General features: G+C 40.6%; 1 protein-coding gene across 2 annotated transcripts in view; it reads right to left on the reverse strand.

Moving 5' to 3' along the window:
- asic2 (acid-sensing (proton-gated) ion channel 2) overlaps positions 1-16,826 on the reverse strand; it is a gene marked incomplete at its 5' end in the record, with an annotated part of 352,313 nt that overhangs the window by 17,132 nt on the left and 318,355 nt on the right. For both annotated transcript variants that reach the window (XM_083930594.1, XM_083930593.1), the window contains one exon: positions 7,324-7,451. In XM_083930594.1, the coding sequence (XP_083786720.1) occupies positions 7,324-7,451 (128 nt within the window). The remainder of the gene's footprint in view (positions 1-7,323; positions 7,452-16,826) is intronic.

Here is a 16,826-nt window from a genome sequence, read left to right on the forward strand (position 1 = left end):
TCCTGGGGAAGAATGGCTTTGGGAGCACCGTGCCCTTTCAGCTTCAGTCCAAATTCCACAGAAGGCCAATTCCTACATCTGGGGAGCTTAAATTCAAAATGACCCGTCTGTTTGAAGGCTCATTCAAACCCTTCCTATAGGCTGTATACTTTTGGCTCACTTGATTGAGTTGCTTCGATGTAGTCCCCAACATTATTAGCCAAAATGAGCTCATTTAAATTCTTTGTCAAGTCATTTTCACAGGCAGACTGATTGGTATCCATTACAAAGATCCACTAATCACCAAAAAAGAAACTCAAGAAAAAAAAGTTCTTCCACAAGGCCCCATCCCAAAGCTCTGACCCAGATACTTTACCCAATCATCATTATCAGGATTGTTTTTGGACATACTTGAAAGAGTTTCCACAGAGGAAGGAGCTTAAAGAGACAGGTGGGAACTCACAGCAGGAAGGATCTTCCCAGATTTCTGATACAAAGTGAAGTTCTGCATTAATAAGCTGGAGCTAATTTCCCACTGTGCAGGCGTGTGGAGAGAGGCGGTGTTTTCGCAGCAGGCAGTAAGAGGAGGGACTGTCTTCACCCCTGCCAGTCACACATGTGGGCTGAGAGATGAGCGGGGACTGAAATCCTTAGAGCTCATTATACCCAAGAGGCCTGAACATCACTGGATAGATGTCTTTCTCTTCTCCTTCCCACCTGCTGCTGAGGTGACTCTCTATCGCAGCACCATATTGAGCTGTGATGTAGAGAGACGAGGTTTCAAATTAATTATGTTGAAGAAAAGTCCTTGAAATTAAAACTGAACTCCTTTTTATGCAATTTCAGTCACCCAGATTCAGTGCGTTGTATGCACTAGGCTACACAGTGAGAACACATTCAGAAGCACAGTGCAGCTGGTTACTGCAAATTCGTAATCAGTAAAACTTTGCTTTTGATTTTTACTATCTGCCCCACGATCATTTAAATTAAACAGATCAAAAATGAACAGAAGAGGAGCTATAAAGAAAAACTTGATACAAATCAACGCAAAATCTGCGACAATGCAACAATATCAGAAAATAAAATGTGGACTTTTAAACATTAGATCTCTCTCATCTAAAGCTGTATTAGTAAACGATCTGATATCAGACAACCATATTGATTTACTCTGTCTGACCGAAACCTGGCTGCGTCCCGAAGAATATGTTAGCCTAAATGAATCCACTCCTCCCAGTCATATTAATACTCATATTTCTCGAGGCAGTGGTCGAGGAGGAGGCGTTGCAGCTATTTATAATTCAGGCCTATTAATAAACCCTAAACCTAAACTAAATTATAATTCATTTGAAAGTCTTGTTCTTAGTCTTTCACATTCAACCTGGAAAACTGTGCAGTCAATTATATTTGTTATAGTGTACCGTGCTCCCGGTCCCTACTCTGAATTTCTGTCCGAATTCTCAGAGTTTCTGTCAAATTTAGTCCTTAAATCCGACAAAGTAATAATTGTAGGTGATTTTAATATTCATGTGGACAGCGATAATAATAGTCTCAGTATCGCGTTTATCTCTCTATTAGATTCGATTGGTTTTAGTCAGATTGTACATAAACCTACTCACTGTTTTTATCACACCCTCGACCTTGTTTTGGTTTATGGTGTGGAAATTGATGACTTAATAGTCTTTCCACAGAATCCTATTTTATCAGACCATTATTTAATAACTTTTGAATTCATATTACAGGACTACTCACCACTGGGTAAAAGTGTCTACACCAGATGTTTATCTGATAGTGCTATAACTAAATTTAAGGAAGCGATTCCATCTGCATTTACTTTAATGCCCTATCCTAATATTCAAGATTCCTGCACTAACGTTAGTTTCTCTGAAATTGATCACCTTGTTGAAAGTGTTGCAGGCTCTCTAAGAGCAACACTCGACTCTGTTGCTCCTTTAAAAAAGAAGATAATAAAACAGAGGAAGTTAGCTCCGTGGTATAACTCACAAACCCGTGAATTAAAACAAATATCGCGAAAGTTGGAAAGTAAATGGCGCTCCACTAAACTGGAGGAATCTCACTTAGTTTGGCAAGAAAGTCTTAAAACCTATAGGAAGGACCTCCGTAATGCCAGAGCAGCCTATTACTCATCTTTAATAGAGGAGAATAAGAACAATCCTAGATTTCTTTTTAGCACTGTAGCCAGGCTGACAGAGAGCCACAGCTCTATTGAGCCATGTATTCCTATAACCCTCAGTAGTAACGACTTCATGACCTTCTTTAATGACAAAATTATAACTATTAGAGACAAAATCAACTCGCTTGGCACTATTTGTTCATCAAACCCAGGAACCTTACAAACTGTACGACCTGAAATATTCTTGGACTGCTTTTCTACAGTCGACCTTAACAAATTAACATCTACTATTTCAGCATCAAAACCTTCTACTTGTCTTCTAGACTCTATTCCAACTAGGTTACTTAAAGAAGTGTTACCTTTAATTAGCACTCCTGTATTAGATATGATTAACATGTCTTTGTCAGCAGGTTATGTACCACAGTCTTTTAAAGTAGCTGTAATTAAACCTCTTCTTAAAAAGCCCAGTCTTGATCCTGAGGTACTAGCCAACTATAGACCTATATCTAACCTTCCTTTTCTCTCTAAGATCCTCGAGAAATTAGTTGCCAATCAGTTGTGCGACTTTTTACATAATAATGAGTTATTTGAGGATTTCCAGTCAGGATTTAGAGCAAATCATAGCACTGAGACAGCACTGGTGAAAATTACTAACGACCTTCTAATAGCTTCAGACAAAGGACTTGTCTCTGTACTTGTCTTACTAGATCTTAGTGCTGCCTTCGACACTATTGACCATCACATCCTGCTACACAGACTAGAGCATCTGATCGGCATTAAAGGAACCGCACTGAGCTGGTTTAAGTCATATCTATCAGATAGATCTCAGTTTGTACATGTTAATGACAAATCCTCCATGCACACTAAAGTTAGTCACGGAGTCCCACAGGGTTCTGTCCTTGGACCGATTCTTTTCACCTTATATATGCTTCCCTTAGGAATTATTATAAGGAAGCACTCCATACATTTTCATTGTTATGCTGATGATACACAATTATATTTGTCGATCAAACCAGAAGAAACCCATCAGTTAGATAAACTTCAAATGTGCATTAAGGAAATAAAAAGCTGGATGACCTGCAATTTCCTGATGTTAAACTCAGACAAAACTGAAATTATTGTACTTGGCCCCAAAGGCCTCCGAAACTCAATAGCTAAAGACATTGTTACTCTGGATGATGTTGTGTTGTCCTCCAGCACCACAGTAAGGAATCTGGGTGTTATTTTTGATCAGGATATGTCCTTCGATTCTCACATAAAACTAACGACAAGGACTGCATATTTTCACCTGCGTAATATTGCAAAAATTAGGAACATTGTGTCTCAGAAAGATGCAGAGAAACTTGTTCATGCATTTGTTACTTCTAGGCTGGACTATTGCAATTCCTTATTATCAGGCTGCTCCAATAAGTCTGTTAAGAGTCTCCAGTTGGTCCAAAATGCTGCAGCTCGTGTACTAACTAAAACAAATAGAAGAGAACATATTTCTCCTGTATTAGCTTCTCTGCACTGGCTACCTGTAAAATCTAGAATAGAATTTAAAATCCTTCTCCTTACGTACAAAGCTCTTATTGGTCAGGCTCCGTCGTATCTTAAAGAGCTCATAGTACCGTATCACCCAACTAGATCTCTGCGCTCTGAGAATGCAGGGCTACTCGTCGTTCCTAGAGTCTCCAAAAGTAGAATGGGAGGCAGAGCCTTTAGCTACCAAGCTCCTCTCCTGTGGAACCAACTCCCAAATGTTATTCGGGAGGCAGACACTGTCCCCTTATTTAAGAGTAAACTTAAAACTTTCCTTTTTGATAAAGCTTACAGCTAGGGCTTACGATGAGACTTTATTCTGCTTAATTATGCTGCTATAGGCCTAGTCTGCCGGGGGATAATACTTTTCCTGATACTCTGAGCTTCTCTCCTCTCTGTCTGAATCATTCATGTCCCATCAATGCATGTTACTGATTCAGCTTCTTCCCCGGAGCTGTTTGTGCTTTGTCGTCTCGCAGGTCTCTGCTGATCGTGGTGGTGCTTGCTGCCGTGGTCCTACATGACGCTTCCTGCTGCTATTGTCACTGTTACTCATATATACTATCACTAGTTTAATAAACTATAAAATTTGTAGCTGTATTGTAGCTGCTATTGCCACTACTCATCATTGATCATGTTTGCCACCATAATTATTATCATTTTCATATTCTGTCACCTTAGCTGTGCTTGTTTCTACTATTCTGTTGTATTAACTGCCTTAACATATACGTCATATTCACATTACTATAAATATTATAGTTACTGTTAGGCTTTGCTTGCATCTCTGGAAGTGTGTCTGTCTGTCTCTCCCTGTCCATCTGTGTGTCTTTTCTCTCTTTCTCTCTCCTTTTCTTCCTCCCCAACCGGTCAAGACAGATGGCCGTCCTCCACAGAGCTGGGTCTGTCTGACGTTCCTGCCTGTTATAGGGAAGGTTTTCGTTGCCACTGTACTCTACAGAGGAATTGTTGGGTCTATGTAAATCATAAATAAGTCATTGAGTGTGGTCTTTACCTACTCTGTAAAGTGTCCTGAGATAACTTTTGTTATGATTTGACACTATAAATAAAATTTAATTGAATTGAATTGAAACTATGTTAGCGATGATAGAAGAGCACCAAATGTGACTATTATGTGAATATTACACACAGCCAAATGAGTTAGAGGCTTCTTTGTGTCCATTTCAGTTTAGTTGAACTCTGGATGAAATTATTTTAAATATAAAGATGCATATTTCATCCTCCCACTCTGCTGCCTCTCCACCTTTCTGTCCCTGGAGCAGTGTCTTAAGTTTTTGCCATGCACATGAGTACTTTTAACTTTTATTAAACTTTAAACTGTTTTAAATGACCTAAGAAATCAACCGAAAAAGCCGTATGGAACACTTTTGTCTTACCAACAGATCACTTGATTAGTTGTATGTGAAAGGGTTCATTGTTTGGTTTAACCATGGAAAGATAGTAGAACAGATAGTGAACTGTTTGCCGTAGTCATTTGAATAGTTGAAGAGAAAATGGCGACTGTTGATAGCTGTTATGGTGACAACACAAGTCAGTGGTGCCGTTAGGAATTCTGTTTTGGCCTTTCATTTGATGAATACAAGTCGATGATTTACCAACAGAAATATGAAGCACGACTTGTTTGGTCGACTTTGAGTTGGCAACTTGCTGCAAGTGGGTTTATAGGCACATTTATGCGGACGTTAGCCAACAACGGTCACAGTTCTTTTCAACAGCAAAGGCACACATAACAACACACACATAACAACATAACGACCTAACCACTCTTCTGCTATGTTGATTTGAAAGGGAATGTCTGTTCTACTCATCGTTCTCACACATACACAGCGCTCTCATAGTTCTGACTTTTGCAGCTAGGCAGCTGTTTTCACAGGAAAGGTCTATAACCCAGTATACACTGCATGCACCAAACAGAACAGAAATATCATGAACTTAGAAACTAGCTGGTAAAGAAAGCTAAAGCTTTAATAGCTAAAGACACTTATTTGTTGGATTATTTCACTCGCATTTGCCAAATGAATGCAAATATTACTATGTATCTGCTGAATGAGATAATAGGCAACGCTATATTCTTTATTTATCAGGGACAGTGCACATTGATTAACACTAGTGTTACTTTCATCTGTTTCTCAGGCTGGTTGTTAAATTGGCCAATAAAACAACTGTATTTTAATGAGTTTACCACGTTCAAGTATGTATTTATACAGTTTACAGGGCACATTAGCTCAGTCCATAGGTGACTTGGCTGGGAACCGGAGGGTCGCTGGTTACCAGTTCATCTCCTGGGCACTGCCGAGGTGCTGTTGAGCAAGGCACCGAACCCCCAACTGCTCGGGGCGCCGGTCACTGGCAGCCCCCTCGCTCTAACATCTCTCATAAGTTGCATGTATATAGGTCCTGTCTGTGCATGTGTGTGTATTTCGGGCCTGTGTGTGTGTAATTGAAAAATTAAAATTGAATTTCCCCATTGCGTGACGAATAAAGAAATACTTCTTCTTCTTCTTCATTATGAAGACATTTCTGTGAATATGCAAGTTTAGCAATCTAATTTTCAACTGCAGTCACTGGGCAGGTGTGATGACAGCTACAAAAGACATATGAAATACAACAGGAACAACAATACAGGGAAGTATAGCAGAGCACATTTTCTAAGAACACTGCAATATACAGTATATCACTTTAAAATGTGTCAGTGCTGTGTTCGCAGCTTCTTCTGCTGGCCCAACAGTTATTGCAGGTTTAAGTGATTTTAAACCATTTCATAGAAAAGCATGGAAGTCAAATAGCACTGATATGCTGTAGAAAGACGTAGAGAGAGAGGTAGAGAGAGAGAGAGAGGTAGAGAGAGAGAGGTAATTTTAAAACTGTGAAGGCAATTTATCTTGACAGAAATCTGTCTGCTAAGAGAAGAGCAATATAGTCGGCTCCCACTTTTGAGCTACATTTTCAAAAGGCTAAGTTCGGGAGCAGGAAGTGTGAAAGAAATGGAGACAATAACAGTTACATTGAGAGACAGAATTAATAACCCCGGGACAATGGATTTATAACTGACAAAGCTGAGACGAATCACGATATAGAGACATTCACTTTGGCAGACTAAAATCACGTTCACTGAAACTTGCTCAACTGGAGTCAATGGGATGGAATAAGAGAAAAAAAAGGGGAAACAAGTTGGTGAAGTACGAGCTTCTGGTTTATTTTGCATTAAATGCCTTTGGCTGTTTATATCTGTGAAACCTGCAGCCTTTAATATCAGCCTTGTGTGATGGGACAACGCTTCAGTGTGATGGAGTGAGGCTGAGTTCAAGTAAAGCACCTCGCTGCAAACAAGGTCAAAGCCACTGACAGCGGGGGAAGTTATCATTTGTCAGTCAGCGATCCCCAGGAGTCCAAAGAGGCCAATTCAGGGTCCAGAGGGGCCATTGTGACACACTCTCAGACACACGCACACGCACACGCACACGCACACACACACACACACACACACACACACACACGTATTCACACAATCCCATCACGCCTGTTATGGCAAGTCATTTATCACAGAGTTTTTTTTTATTATCTCTAAGAGATAAGCTGAACATGCGGATTAGAAGTGGAAAAACAGCACAAGGAAGAGAAATGATAAAAAAAAAGCTATTAACTGTGTAGAAGTAGAAGTCAGGGACACCTACCCTCTGCTCCTGTGTGGCAACAAACGTCTGGAAGCCGGGGGCCACGCCAAAGCCCAGCTCATGAACAAACGGGGGCTCCGCCTGGCTGTGGATCTGCACCCGCACACCTGCCTCAAAGGCTGTATCCTCTGGAAAAGGAAGACAGATGGGAAGATCCGGTTAGATGATTTATTCAGTCAATAAACAAACAGAAGAAAGTGCAGATGAACGGCTCAGAGAACAGAGGAGGGGAAAAAAACAGGTGCTGCTGCAAGGACTCAAAAACGGTATTTCCTGTTTGAAATATTCAAGGAGTTTTGCTCTTTTGACTCAAAGCCATGAGGATTAAAGATTCTTTATTACAACACAAACTCTCAGAGACGTGCTGTCCCATTGCATCAGACACAGGTAAGAAGCAGGAGGTGCGGTGCTGGCTCCCAAAGATGAAAGGACCTTTATCCTGCCATTCGTATGCAAACACACACACACACGCACACACACACACACACACACAATCTTGGCGAAGGACGAAGAGAGCCATAACATTTATGGGAAAAGAGAGAGTGGTCTTTGTAGGAATCGATAATGTTCTCTCTCCTTCAGTCTTGAGCTCCCCAGGACATTCAATCAAGGTTTCCCTTTGCCAGGCGATCAGCCGGACACCTCGAGGCGCTCTGCAACCAACAGACATAAGAGCCTTTCAACACGACCAACTTCACAAATCCACACACACAGCAGTATCACCCCATGATACACCTATCAATCAAACATCTGCAGTGACTGATACAGCGACAGCTTGGATGCATTGCCATTAAAGGATAGATGAAAGGATCCAACCTTTTTGGGGGGCTGTGAATGTTTGAAAACCACAATTCTGAATGAGTGTTTCGATGGATACATTTGTGTGTAAGAGAATGAAAGAAACATTGGCTGTTTGAGAGAGATAATAACTGTGTGTGTGTGTGTGTGTGTGTGTGTGTGTGTGTGTGTGTGTGTGTGTGTGTGTGTGTCAGAAATGAAGAAGCAAGTGTATAAATGTGAACGCTGAGGACAGACTGTTCATGTGTGTGTGTGTGTGTTTGTGTGAATTAAATTACTGTGTCCTTTCCTGTTCAGTGTCCGTTCTGTCCTGTTATATACAGTATAGCATCATGTCCTGTTTAATGAAGGGCTTATGTGTGGCTGACACGTTGTATGTCCTTTATGTCTCATCCTTGCCTGGGTTCAGACCTTTGAATCTGCCCATTCCAGAGAGTTCATCTGGCATCATGAAATGTTCTCAGTTGAAAAAGCAAAATCAATTCAGTGATGACGGACTAATGACTAATGTGGTTGTCAAGCTGTATAGCTATATCAATCCACCCATATACGATAAGCATCTAAATGAACCGTATTTTCCGCACTATAAGGTGCACCTAAAAACCTTCAAATTTCTGTAAAGCCGACAGTGCGCCTTATAATCCAGTGCGCCTTATATATGGACCAATATTGAGCCACAACAGATCTCGCAACTACGGTAAACAGCCGCCGACTCAATTTTCCCCCGTAGAAGAAGTAACGCGCGGTGCATGTTGAGATATATGACTGCGTGAAGCGTGCCGTTTCATTTCCATGTGTGTGTTTGTGTAAAGAGGCCAAAATGGCTCCTGTTAAGAGACACGCTTACGACGCAGAGTTTAAACTCAAGGTCATTAGTCACGCAGTAGAACACGGGAATAGAGCAGCAGCCAGAGAGTTTAACATGAACCAATCAATGGTGCCGAAGTGGAGGAAGAAACAAGATGATCTCCCCTGACTGTTTTGTTGACATTCCCTTTAGCGCAGCTTCATTTAATGGATGCATAACGTAACCCCAGCCTTGACTGTAGCGTCTATTCCATGCGCGTTATAATGAGGTGCGCCTTAAAGTGCGGAAAATACAGTAACAGCCTCTCCTCTCTTCTGGTTTCAGGTTTTCCACCACATTTTTAAATCTGGCTGCAGGGTTTTGCTCCCATTCAGCCACAAGACTATTAGTGGGGTTGGCCACTGATGTTGTGCCATAAGGTCCAGTTTTCCTTTTAATTGTATTACCTGTTGTGTTCTCTATCTGTAACTGTGTGTTTCTATGTATTCAGTAAACTGCTGTTCCAACAAAATTGGCTCTCCTGGTTAAATACAATTAGAAAAAATAAAATAATATAAGGTTATCTGGTCTTCTGGGGCCAAATCAGTTGACAACTCACCACAAGTTTTCTGGTTAAATTCATATCATAAGCGAGGCAATTTGGTTATATTTTAGCAAAACAGACTCAACCAGCTCAAGCAGTTTAGCAAAGGTGAACGAGAAGGGCACTCAGAGAGGGCCGATCTCCGCCAACACGTGCCTTATCTGACAATGCTAATGCAGTGGGAATTTTCCAAGGCGGAACTCCTTTTTTCAATTATTCTGACACCACATGAATGCAGCACAAATGCCCTATCTTATGCTAATTAGAGTGAAAGATAATCCTCTCAGAAATGTAATGACTACTTCCTTGGCCCATGCTACACCCTTCAACCAAGGTTCATGACAATGGGGCCAGCAGTTTTTCCTGCTGACAAACAGACAAACAGACAAACAAACAAATAAGCAATCAATCAAACAAACAAACAAACAAACAAACAAACAAATAAAGAAACAGACAAGCCAAGTCGAAGACACAACCACCTTGGCGGAGGTAATTGCACGACATCTGCTTTAATCGCATATTATGATTGAACTGTCCTCAAAGCAATTTCAGTCAAAAGCAACTGGACTGGTTGTTTGTCTAGGAAGACGTTTCACCTCTCATCCAAGAGGCTTCATCTGTTTATGTACGCATCTGACCAGACCAGGTCAGACCAGTCCCAGCCTGGTCAGATGCGTACAGTCCAGTTGCCTTTGACTGAAATGCTTTTGAAATTAACGATGACCTGGACGAATGAGAACATTCACAGGCCTATGATTGAACTGGCAACTTCGTTATGGATGGGGGCTATTATTGTTTAAAAAAATAACAGGGAAAAGGCACTCCCAAAACTGTTGCCACGAACCTAGAATATCTTTGACTAAAACATCATTAAACTGTTCTTTTAAACACAACTAAGGGTCTAGACCAAACATTGAAAACAAGCACATAAAAGGTGTGGGCAAGGGTTTCCCTCATTTATCATTTAATCACTTAATCCCATAACTTGATCATACTTTGTCATGAATTTTAGTTGTCAGTGTTAAAAGGAAACACATGATATCAAACTATATGTCTTTATGATAGCAATGCTCCATTAGCAGCCATAGCATTTTACATAATTAGCCCCATGTTGTCCAAAAACAATAAAAAAAGACATTTGGTGACATATGCCTTCATTACAACAAACAGTAAACAGTTTTAACCAGGAACTGCATCCCTGAGCAGCCGGCACAACATGAAAATATAGGCACTAACTACATTAGATGTTCAGTGTGATGAAGCATTATGTCACCTAGCGTGACACTTTAGTGTGTTTTTAATGGTACTTGCAAAACAATGGAGTTCTATAGAAAAGAGATATAAGCTATTAGTCGGTGGCTGCATATGCAATAACTTGATAACATATATTTATTGTTGGTTTTAAGTGGTCAAGGAATGTGTTGATGAAAAATAATAAAAAAGTATAAAATACCAACTGTTCTTACAGTTCTTCTTACGTGGTTACACTGTTGCTTAGCATTGCTTTGTTAAAATCAGCTGCACTAATATTGTGACTGTCACAACAATATCTATTACAAGTCCATCTGTTCAGCTGAAGCATGGCGAACATTTGCTGTGACAAAAACATCCACACATTATATCGATATATATTTATAGAGAGCTTGGTGTCAGATCTTTGCAGTAAAAATAAATGCAGAGTATAAAGAGTATTGATAGTAGAGTATAAATGCAGAGAACAGAATGAACATCAGTGAGTGTTTCCTCAGTGAATGTCTTATGCTTCTTGCTTTTAACAATACAGATGACATTCAAGATAAAACATCTGCAGTGATGATGTGAAAAATCGACCTTTAACTAATTTGAAAATGGATTCTTTAAATGTCATGTTATTCATATCTGGCCAATATGACATAAACAATGAACAAGTAGAGACATAAAAAGACAAAACAGAGCCTTATTAAGAGGGTAGAACACACGTTCTCATTCACTTTAACATACTGTATGTGTGGCGGGAAAGTAACACTGCTAATCACCCTGAACACACCATCCCCACTGTGTAACATGGTGCTGGCAGCCTCATGCTGTGGTGATGCTTTTCTGCAGCAGGGACAGGGAAGCTTGTCAGAGTGGATGGGAGGATGGATGGAGCTAAATAAAGGACAGTCCTTTCAGTAAACCTGTTGGAGGCTGCAAAAGACTTGAGACTTGGAAGTAGATTCACCTTCCAGCAAGACAATGACCCTAAACATACAGCCAGAGCTCCAATGGGATGGTTTAGATCAAAGAATATGCATGTGTTAGAATGGCACAGTCGAAGTCCAGACCTAAATCCCATTGAGCATATGTGGCAAGCCTTGAAAGTTTCTGTTCACGGACGCTCTCCATCCACTCTGGCTGAGATTGAGCTATTTTGCAAAGAAGATTGGGCAAAAATGTCAGTCTCTAGATGTGCAAAGCTGGTAGAGACATACCCTGAAAGACTGAATACAAGTGCACACCGCACGCATATTTTTATGTGTTTACATTTTTGTAAACCATGTATAATTTTCGTTTCACCTCACAATTATGTGTTACTCTGTGTTGGTCTATCACATACAATCTCAATGAAACACATTTAAGTTTGTGGTTGTAAAGTGACAAAATGTGAAAAAGTTCAAGGGGCATGAATACTTTTCCAAAGGCACTGTAGCAGGATGGGTAGAGCGACCATTTTATGTTACAAACAACAACATCCATTCTACAGCACAGGTAACAGGAGACTTGTGGGGGTGAAGGGGTTTTTGTTGGGAGATTTTACATTGATTTTTAAGGCAGAGGTACTTCTGGAAACTAGCCACACTTGAAGGCTCATCGAGAGGGGCAAGATACCCAAATGATTGAATATAGCGGTATTAAAGAGAGCTCGAGAGATACTTTCAAATGCTGATTGTTCTATTGTCAGATTTAGAAAGCTACAGATAATGTAGGACACAGCACCCACAGCCGGGATGTCGGAAAGGTTTCAGACACTGTTCGACCATCCAACAAGCACTTCAGTTGGAGCTTATTGACCATTAAAGACGTGCTGCTGTTCATTTTTTCGTGTTGTATCTAGGGTGACAAGGTGTTCGGCTTTAAGTGGGTCTGCATGGTATTTTTATCTTTTGCCCTGCATCCCTTATATTGAGAAACTTTTGAGTGGCTCTACTTTTCCAAAGCCAAACCACTAAAAGGCTGACACTTTTCTAAAAATATGGCTTTTATCCAATAGCAAAGATGTCAATCAACCAGAGCCGACGTGGGTCAAGTGCAGGTTGACATGTCGCCGTCTGTACAAAAGAACCAAAGTCTGGCCCATAAACCCGACCGACCAGTCGCAAATCAATCACAGCTGTCAATCGTGATGTCTCACCCCGTTTTTATGGCATTAAATAACTAATTAAATCAAAATGTATCAGAAAAAGGAACACTTGAACAAACATCCGAACAACCTGGAATGACAGAAACCATCAAATGATAGAGATGTTACGAGCTAAAGTGCAGAATAGAGATGTTGTTTTTTTTAAGTTAAAGTTAAATAGACATCATATCAATCAGCATTGATACATGTCACAAACATATTCTCTGTCCCATATTTAGTTTGTTGGAATCTGGTCACCCTAGTTGGATCAGGCTAATGCTGCCAGTGTTGGTGTTGCCTTTCTGTTTGGGTCGATCACAGTTTGGATTGGGTTTAATAATCCCTAATTAATAATTGGCTTGTCTTTTTCTTGGGTTAAATAATCCTTGGATCTATTTTATTTTGTTCAGACAGTCCTTAGATCTATTATGGATTGGTCCTCACTCTTTAAAAATGAATTTATGCATCAGTATGTTTTTTGTGGGTGTATCTTGGACTGAATATTTAAAATAAATAAAGCCATGAGTGAAATCCCCACTAGGACAGTAACTTTTTTTTCCCATATAATAATCTTTTGGTCTATAAAATGTCAGAAAATAGCAAAAAAATATCCACAGCTCGTTCCTCAAGCTCAAGGGCTAGCTTTTGTCTGCCAATAAAAAAGCAGCATATCTTCACAACTGAGAAGCTTGAACTGTCAAATGCCCGAAATATGACTCCATCTTATCTATTTATCTACTATTATCATCGACTTGGTTCAGCTCTAATTCCCTTGTCATGGATTCAGATGACCAGATAGAACCTCATGTAAATTCAGTTTAGTGAAATTGGAGATGAAACGTTCCTCTCCTATTAGTACAATACAAAATGTATCTGTCTATCTGAAGAAACGTGGGGGATCCGTGTGTGTGTGTGTGTGTGTGTGTGTGTTAGAGATCAGAGCAAACAGGGCTCGCTGTGTTTGTTTGTGGTCCAGTCATTCAGATCTCCACATTAAAAAATGATCAAGAGGATCACGTTCATTCCTGACCATGAAATTCAGCTGAGTCAATTATAGCGCTATTGATTTTTTAAGTTACTACATATTTCATCAGCAGCACTATCACGCTCATTTGACTTCACGGACCAGAGAGTGAGGTAGACTAAATTATGATGCTATCTGCTGCTGCTGCTGTAATCATAACTTGGATCGTGCTGCTTTATACGACGGTAAATAAATTCCGGTGGTGAATGAATAAAGTCACGGTGTTTGGATTTCACCTCCGTTCTCCTTCAGCATTTCAAGTGTTTCGGAACGAGAGAGGTCGGCCTGAGGTGAAGGAGAAACTTGCTCTGTGAAATGCACGAGTGCTGACATTCTGAAATGGAATAAAAGATGTTACAGTTTACGTGGTAATTGTTCGTGGGTTTATGTACAGTCACGTGCCCTCCTCTCTCCACCTGCCTCCACCCAACATACACATACAGGCATGTTCAACAGTAAGACTCCCCCTTCTCTTTCCTCCATCTCACAATTCATCAATTTGTGTCACAGTCAGGGGCGGACATGTCAGGTTTGGTCTATACAGTCGGATTAACGTGAGAGTGTTGACTATGTGGAGATGGAGTCAGCTGTTGGCAAGTGAGTGTCTATCTGCTCTCACCAGGTGTGCTGAATGATGAATTGTTGGAACAGTTTTGTACTGCATCTGCCAACCAATGCAGTATGCAGCATGTAGTACCTACACTACATCCATTGGTAGTATGTAGTAGGTGGTTTTGGATACAGCTACCACCTCAATACTCTGCTTCTCTACATGTTTAGTGTATACATCACTTGGCACAATTTCATGTAAAAAATATAAACCCATCTCAGTTTAATTTGCAAACCGAGGCTGCAACCGAGAAAGTGGAACACCATGACAAGCTCGTATGTTGTATTTTCTCTGTTTGTACAAAAATGCTAGTATTGTCATTTTTGCTGTTGGGTGCAAATTTACTTTGTGCAGCCAGAGGCACAAAATACAATTTACAAGAAGAGTGAAAATGAAAAAAAATGTACTCCAGCGTCCATGAGCACGGCAGAGGCAGCTTGTGTCGCTTGTGATCCTGCCGCTGAAGTTCACCAATGCCAGCATTAACTAAACGTTTCAGCAGTACAATACTGCTAAAAAATTAAACAGTAACCTCTCTCTCTGCCAATATTCCTCACTGATGTAAGAAAATGTCTGGAAGGTTAAAAGAAGAACAGCTTTGGGTAACCAAGAAACAAAACACACACACACACACACACACACACACACACACACACACACACACACACACACACACACACACACACACACACACACACACACACACACACACACACACACACACACACACACACACACACACACACACACACACACACACACACACACTCAATGAATTTCCACTCCAACTTTGCACTTGGTTTTAACCTGTTATGGAACAAACATCCTTCTGCTCCTTTCAGACGCTCTTCAGAGTGTTTTTTCACCATTGCTTTGATTTAATAACCGCAGACACAAAGAGTGCGGAGGCATGGCAAGATTTGAGCACTGCTCTCAAATGCTTGTCTGGCTTCAGTCGGCTGTTTGCCACACAAAATGGAAGCCAAGATCTAAGATGATGGAAGCCACTTTGAGGGAAAACAGAAAACAGAAGGAGGCATAAAGCTCAGGATGGTGATGGGATACAAAGCAAAGTGAGCAGAGGGGAGACATTATAGTATGATGTAACATGCCTCTTTCTAATTTCTCCTCTAAGAGAGGAGATAAAACAGTGTACAATGATGTTTTTGTATACTGCTTACATTCTGCATCACTCCTTCAATCCTGCTGTAAAATTAGACATAATGGGCGAGCACATAATCACTGGTTGCTTAGGAACTCTGAAATGTCAGCGTTTCTGTACATTAACGCCAATTTGATCTCAAACAGAACTCTGTGTTGTGTCCATTGTTGTCGTTTTATTTTGCCTTCATTTAAAGGAAGACCTGGACAAGATCGGACACCATTACAAGGTTACAAAATGTGAAATAAAGCATGTCAAAAACAGACAAGGGATGATTATAGATAGAGCATATTTAAGCAGACATCAGATTCATAATACAAAATACAGAAAAGCAATCACAGATTCTAATCAGAGCTTTGAACACTCCAGGGAGACAATCGTCAAGCCGTAGAGTTTTCTGATGGTTATTTCATGACAATGGCGCAAAATAGAAGAACGGTCTTTTACCTTGGAACCTGGCGGAGCTGCCATCTAGTGAAGCAAAACATCACAACAGCTGTTGGTGAGTGGCAGGAGATTACACGGATATGAAGAGAGTTTTGTCTGTATAATTTTGTAAATATAAGCCGTCTCCTTAGGTTTAATGAAGGCCAGGTAACCAGATCATAAAGGACGCACATCTGGCAATAACACCATGATCGTTGTTCTAAAGGCGTTTGGCTCTGATATGGCAGTTGGATGTCATCACAGTTTCACCGGCTGTGATGTGTTTGAAGGGCTTTTCTCCGTACCACCAACATTTTGTAGCTCTGCTGCTGAAGGGAAATGTGGTGGGTGCTGAGTGGGTAAACACAGCACTTTGATCAAGACTGCTTGACGAATGTGATATGGAAGAAGACGTGCCTGATGCTGCAACTTCAGACAAGTTTTCAAAAAAGACCAATGTGCAGCAGGAGTTGAACTAATTACCCCCCCCCCCCCACACACACACACACACACACACACAAACACACACAAACACACACAAAAAACTTTATATATTCAAATTCACAGATGCAAAATAAGTGTGTGCATGTGGTTGGAGGTTTTTCTAACTTCCATTTGAAGTTACTATTCTCAGCCTTTCTGAAATGAGCAACCACAGAAACACGGAGCTTGCCGACATGTTTCCACAGAGATGCAGCAGGCATCTGTGGACCCGAAGGCAACACTTTCTA

This window comes from Echiichthys vipera, assembly GCF_963691815.1.
Source record: "Echiichthys vipera genome assembly, chromosome: 17".
In the NCBI taxonomy this organism is placed as follows: domain Eukaryota; kingdom Metazoa; phylum Chordata; class Actinopteri; order Perciformes; family Trachinidae; genus Echiichthys; species Echiichthys vipera.